This window comes from Sinocyclocheilus anshuiensis, unplaced genomic scaffold (assembly GCF_001515605.1).
Source record: "Sinocyclocheilus anshuiensis isolate Anshui unplaced genomic scaffold, SAMN03320099.WGS_v1.1 scaffold983, whole genome shotgun sequence".
NCBI classification, from domain to species: Eukaryota; Metazoa; Chordata; class Actinopteri; order Cypriniformes; family Cyprinidae; genus Sinocyclocheilus; species Sinocyclocheilus anshuiensis.
This window is the reverse complement of record NW_015546086.1, coordinates 776,787-783,628: the sequence shown is the minus strand read 5'-3', so window position 1 is coordinate 783,628 and position 6,842 is coordinate 776,787. Positions and strand designations below refer to the sequence as shown.

At 37.6% G+C, this 6,842-nt stretch overlaps 1 protein-coding gene across 1 annotated transcript in view; it reads left to right on the top strand.

Moving 5' to 3' along the window:
* The first annotated feature begins 1,297 nt into the window (after positions 1-1,297).
* Positions 1,298-6,842, top strand: part of LOC107700061 (neuropeptide FF receptor 2-like) — a 23,803-nt gene continuing 18,258 nt past the window's right edge. The window contains exons 1-2 of the mRNA XM_016501569.1: positions 1,298-1,373; positions 2,442-2,779. Of these exons, the coding sequence (XP_016357055.1) occupies positions 2,449-2,779 (331 nt within the window). The 5' untranslated portion in view covers positions 1,298-1,373; positions 2,442-2,448. The remainder of the gene's footprint in view (positions 1,374-2,441; positions 2,780-6,842) is intronic.

Sequence of the window (6,842 nt, the reverse complement as noted above, 5' to 3'; positions counted from 1 at the left end):
TTTATATATCTATTGCACATTCTATACCTCCATTCACTGAGAACTATTTATTATTTAAACTATTATTTTACAGTTTATTACTTTTCCCTTAAAATTAATAGTTTACTCAAAACTGAATACTTAAAACTTCTATGTCTCCCAGCTGGCCTGGGAACGCCTTGGGGTTCCCCCAGAGGAGCTGGAGGAGGTGTGCAGGGAGAGGGAAGTCTGGGGGGCTCTGCTCAAACTACTGCCCCCGCGACCCGGCCTCGGATAAGCGGAAGAAGATGAGATGAATACTCTCCTTCATGTAGACCAAACCTATCTGATTATTATTATTATTGTTATATATTTTTTTCTTTCTCTGGACCGCAAAAGCAGATGTTAGACAGAATGATAATCTCAGTTACCATTCACTTTCATTGTATGAAAAAAGATCCAGTGAAAGTGAATGGAGACTGAAGCTACCTGTCCCTATCATTCTACTAAACATTTTCTTTCGTGCTCAATGGAAGAAAGAAACTCATACTGATTTAGGGAAACATGAAGGTAGGTAAATAATGACAGATTTTTTTTTTTTTAAGTGAACTATCTCTTTAAACTATCGAGGAAACTTGTGGGAATGGGTGTTCTGTTCACATACAGTAGTGAATGGTGCCCCCTATTGCTGAAATTAGCCTAGGCTACTGTTAACGTACGCTTAGGTATGTAAAAATAAATATGATACCAGAATGGTGACAACAAAACATCATTATAAACAACCTAGATGAGCAGTAACACAGTTGTACATTAAATTAAAATCGATTGTGCCAAATAACGCGTCCTGATTAAATATAGCAATAACCTCAGCTTCAAAACAAATGTAAACAGTGCAAAAAATATACAAAAAAAATAAAATAAAATACTTTGTGCTTAACTGTTTACCTTTTGGTGGTGATGTTTTCAATGTCCAGTAGTCCGGAGCTGAAAATCACACTGGACGTAGCCTAAGTAGTGCCCAGACTCAGAGCACAATTCAACGCTGTGTTCATCCCCGCGTGCGCTCTGTCGCTTAAAAGCGCATCATCACTCCGCCAGTGTCAATTCTCAGTTCTCTCTCCCTCTCTCGTGCCTGCTCATTGTTCACTGACACTCCGCAGAAGAGTGGAACCGACACTGCCAGCTTCGCTTTGCACGGAAAACATGTTGAAACTACAAATTATGACACGCATATGCCGGAGTTCGCGTTAAGAAGAAATGGAAATCATCTGTAAACAATAATTTAGTTGTTACACATTTAAGCAGTCCAAAGTCTCCTTATGTCTCTCCGTGGAGGAACAGGCGAACAAGGAGGTGTTCGTTTTTACCTGGGAACAGGTAGTAGGCTACTATAGAGAAACTGGGTGTAAAAAAAGGTAAGAAAGATTGTATTATTGTAATACTGTATGTTTGGCTACAAGAAGTACTCTGTGTTTTATTTGTTAATATATTTAAAAAGGGTTAATGGCACAATGTGCAATGTTGTGGCACAAATGACTGAGATACAGTACATAATATCAGTGGAGGTATGCATATTATTAATAGACTAGCTCTAGCCGCTGTTGGGCAATTTAGTATTTAAACATACTTTACTGAGAAATTTACATTTTTACATTCATTTTCTGGGAGATGTAATATGAGTTATGATTTTCTGATACAACCCTTTATATATATTTATTAGGTATATTTACATATACATATACAAGGTGTTTCAGTGAATTATTTTAATATTATTTTCATTTAATGTTATGATATATATATATATATATATATATATATATATATATACATATACATGTGTGTGTATGTATCTATGTACTATTTATTATACATATTAACATCTGTGAGATTTGATGTTGAGAATTATTTGTTAATAAAATCATATGTGACGATTTTATTAACAAATAAAAAAAGAAACTTCATTCACATGCCATATTAAAACAGTAAGCGACAGGCAGCATTGACCTATGAAGATTTGATCCGGTCTTTATCTCACAACTGGATCTCTGACTTAGTTAATTGTGTATCACAAATGAACTCATCTTCATAGCCACTAAAATGATTCAGATTACATTAAACCAGAGTCAAAGTCATCCATTGCAATGCATTTATTTGACATGTCTACGCTCTTATCATTTTTGAGTGATTACGAACGGCAAACATGATCGCACAGTGTAGATAACTGCAAGCCACTTTATGAAAAGTAGGCTAATGGTAGGGTGTTTTTTGTCATTAATCATTTGCATACAGTATGCACAGTTATAACTGCACATCTGGAAGTGGGTGAGATAAGTAGATAAACAGAATTGTTTAGTAGCAGCTGCAAGTGATAGAGGTTGAAAGCAAAAAAGGGAAAGACAATAAGAGAAAGACAAGGCTTGATATTGACTGAGGAGAACAGTAGGAATAAAGCCCATCTCTCAACTCTATTCTGTTATCCTCAGATCTAAAATGAATGAAACACTGGACCTGAACATTACCCTTGTGGATGATGGTAACTGGACTTTTGTCAATGGCTCCAATGAATTCTTCTTACCTCAGAACAATGTTACATACGTTGGATATTACCTGCATCAGCCATCTGTAGCAGCAGTCTTCATAATTTCCTACCTGCTCATATTCCTGGTCTGCATGGTTGGAAATGGAGTGGTGTGTTTAATTGTGTTACAGAGCAAAAACATGCGCACCGTCACCAACCTTTTCATCCTCAACCTCGCTATCAGTGACCTTCTTGTTGGGATTTTCTGCATGCCCACAACTCTTCTTGACAACATTATTACAGGTCAGTGCAATGCCAGGAACCATATGTAATTATTTACATCATCTTTAAAGTTACTTGTTCTAGCTAAGGTTTGTTTTTCACTGTTTCTTGCATGCTTGAATTTTCAACTGACATTTATATCTCTCCTTAGGGCTGTCGTGACTAGAGAAGGCATCTATAGTTGCCTGAAGTTTTTAAGTTAAAACTGAGTTCATGCTGTATTTGGCAGTAGAGGATGCTGTTCACCTTTAGAATGACAGTTTAAAGATAGGAGCAGTATGAAAATCTAAGCATGGCGAGTCAGTCCAGACTATAAAAATGTTTTGGTGCCACCAATTATGTGACTGGAAGTCACCAGTTTTCTGAAATATGCCCTATGCTCTTACATTTGACTCATATTTAATGATAGACACAAGACTGATACAAATCATGCATGGTGTTATAAACAAGAGATATACAGATTAACTAGGGTCTTAACATAGTCTGTTTATTCCGTACAGATTGTGGCATTGCTTTAATTCTATCGGCATGTAAATGTTGCAGACGTGTTTACGAGCTGTTCTGAAACAGCCTAAAGAAAGAGCTGGCACTGAGATAGCTAGTCTGAGTGGAAATCTAAAACAATATGGCATGGGATCTTGATTATGAGACTGCAGCTAGTTATGCAAGATATTTGTTTGTCCCTGCAAATGACTAATTTCTCTAGTGAGTATGAATGTAACCTTAACAAGTTAATTAGAAGCTATTTGATAATACCAAATTATAACTACTGTCACTATACTTTTTTGAATATTACTTTTATGTGCAGTATTTATGAGTTTGAGTGTATATTAATTTAGTTAAGGTCACAAAACACAAAATAAAACCACAAAATGAAAGGGCCCCAAAGGTCATATACTTGATGATACATGTAACAACACACCTGCTATCTATTCACTCACTGTCAAGAGTGTTGTCTACAAGAACTATAAACATTTATATGTCTAATATATATTTATGCCATTGTGCATCCAGCAATTTTATGATAAACTATTTGTACTTGATGGATCATTGCTGGAAGCAGACATTGACAAAATCATGCAAATCCTTTTTTTAATACTATTTTAATGTTACTTTCTGAACCAGATATTACAAGAGAAACAAAAAGGATTCAATGAAAGCACAGTCTTTCATTGGAACTCTCTGCTGAGTGGTATATGAAGTGCGTGTTTCCATAGACACAAAGTCATTGGCAAAATTAGAGTTCACTATACTTTAATGGCCTATAACAAGACAGATTAGAGTCACAACAATGGGTGCACTCAGTTGGGAGTAGTGTATATTGGTGGCTGCAATCAGTGACAGATTCCAGAACATACGCTTGCCAAAATGTACTGTATGTAGCAATTTACCTCAGTTTATATCAGAGCTGTCTTTACTTCCCGGTTGTAGTACAGTACATCCCATCAGCACCATGCTATTAGTAATTATAACTCATCTGGTCATTTGTGTTCATTTATATTGAAAAACTCGAGATGCAGCTGGACTTTCTTTTAAAATACTGTTAGGAAGATGATTGATCAATAGGATGGATGGCAGTATGTAAGAAACAAATAATTTAGCATCACAGCTTCTTAAAATCAGTTTGGGTTTCATTGCCAGTCTTTTTACACAAACCATTGCTTATTTGAGCCATGGTATAAATATGATTATTTTCAGTGACTGTGTGCTATTGCAACTCTCAGAAATAATTACTGGTTTTCTCTGTAACATCTCTGTGGTTATGGTTATTTACAGAGAGTGTCTTGTTGGTTGCTTTTAGGATGTTGAAAATAATGTCATAACTCAAGGCAGTGCATTTTAGACACCTATTTACTTTGTAATAGATGCCTCGTTAATTAATAAATAAATTAATTAATACATTTTTTACCCCCTGTTTGTTCTCACTTCCTGTCCCAAGTGTAGACTGATAGTAATTCAGTGTAAGGAACATTTCATGCACTTCACACAATCAGACACTGAATGCAATTTTATATGTGATTGTGACTATTTGTGTGAATAAGTTTTAGTGGTATGAAATTAAATATTTTCATTCTATTTAAAGTTCTGCATTCTTATTATGTTTATTTATTCAGACTAAAATGTAGTTAAAATTACACTTTGTTACAACCAAAGTGTGATTACTGTTCAGCAATTGAATTAACACTTATGTCATTTCAAAGACCTTATTCGAAATTAATTAAACCCCATTAAGACATTGTTTTTACAGTTAATGGGTGAAAACAGCATTATTTATTTATGTGTTTTTTTTTGTCTGTGAGAAAGCAGTCATTAAATAAGGTCAGTAAACAATATTCAAATAAGGTTGGTAAAATTTGTATATTAGTCATCCAAGGCCCTGAGGAAGCACAAGTGTGTCTTTTGTACCTCGGCTTCCTAAGGGTCCTTAGGGCTCCTAAGTTTTAATTTCTTGGTGTAATTTCTATTGGGAGAGGAGGTTTGGAGGGCATGTTAATTTTATTTATTAATTAATTAATTTTTTATTCACAGCCATGAACATGGTTTGCTACTTGATAATTGGTTGCAGGTGATCTCTATGAAATCTATGTAGTGCCGGATGAGCCATCAATATTTTTCTTAAATTTTCCAGATGATGAACATATTTTAAATGTGTCTATCTGCGAAAACTGAATTTTGTCTACTTATTAATTTTTTTTGTATTATTTATTTAACAGGGACAATACACTAGGCATTGGGGTTATGCATTTGTATAAGAAAAATATCCATATTTACAACTTTATAAACTGTAATCTCTAGCTTCCATTAACTGTCGTATGCGCATACATGAGAGAGTGGCGTCCAGCAGATAACGTAGGGTAATTTTCATTTTTGGGTGAAGTAGGCCTATATTCTTTCAAAGTATAGAATTTACATAATAAATACTCTTTGTAAAAGTATGATAAGAGGTTTGACCTCATGTAGATGACCTCAAAGCTAACAAACTAAAATTTTGAATTTATGAGCAGTTAAAAATGTCCATCTAATGTCTGTTCCCCTTCAGTCAGTCACTTTCGACGTTACATCGATGCTGACGTATGGGGTTTCCCTTGGGAGCCCCAATCACCTCTGGGTAGTAAAAAACAGGCCAATGAACATTGGCGAGTGGAATTTGCATGCCTAGCCACTCCCCCGTACACACGGGCATATAAGAGGGCAGCATGCATCCACTCATTCAGATTTTTGCTTTGGAGCCAAACAGTTGCTGCTGTATGTGCTACTCGTTTTCTCTAAACACCTGCGGGAAATGATCTTCGCTGGATACTTCTGTTTACGGCGCATTCAGCTGTGTTTCGCGGTAATAGCATGGTTAAGTGCTGGTTAAGGGCTAATTCCCCTCTGGGCGCTTTGGCATAAAAGAGCAGTTTCCCTAAAAGAGCTACACGGACGAGAGTGTCTCTTCGTCCATGCGTTTCTGGATGCAGTTGTTTCCTGACCCGCTCTAATGGCCATGATTGTTGTCTTACATGTCAGGGCCGTAAGCATGCTGAGACTTCATTCATGCATGGTTCATGCACTCATTGTGAGCGCATGTCCATGGCAATGTTGAAATCGCAACTCTCCCTCCTCATGAGGGGGGAAGTCCCCTCAGCTGCTCCCCGGCCTGGGACTTCTGGGAAGCAGAAGTCCTCGCAGGGAGATCTGAGGGTTACAGTGGGAGCTCTTCTGCCAGGCCAGTCCTCACGGACCTCCCACTCCTCCACGACGTTGCATGCCATCGAGCTCCTGAAGGAGATTGTCGAGACATCTCACAGCGGTCCTACAGTTTTGTTTGGGGCTCCGGAGGAGGATTAGATGTCGATCGCAGCAGGCGCTTCAGACTGAACTGTCTGCTATGCTTTCCCGGGCAGCCGAGAACATTGTGCTTGAGTGGAAGCCTCCACCCAACCCAGAGTGTTCTCGGCTGGACGATTGGTTCCTGGAGTGCGACTCACAGCTGCAACCCGCCTCAGTGCCATTTTTCCCGGAGGTGCATGTGGAGGTCACAAATTCGCTGAGGGCAACTTTCTTTGCCCGAAGCCGATTACGCTGCCTCCTCCTCCCTCAC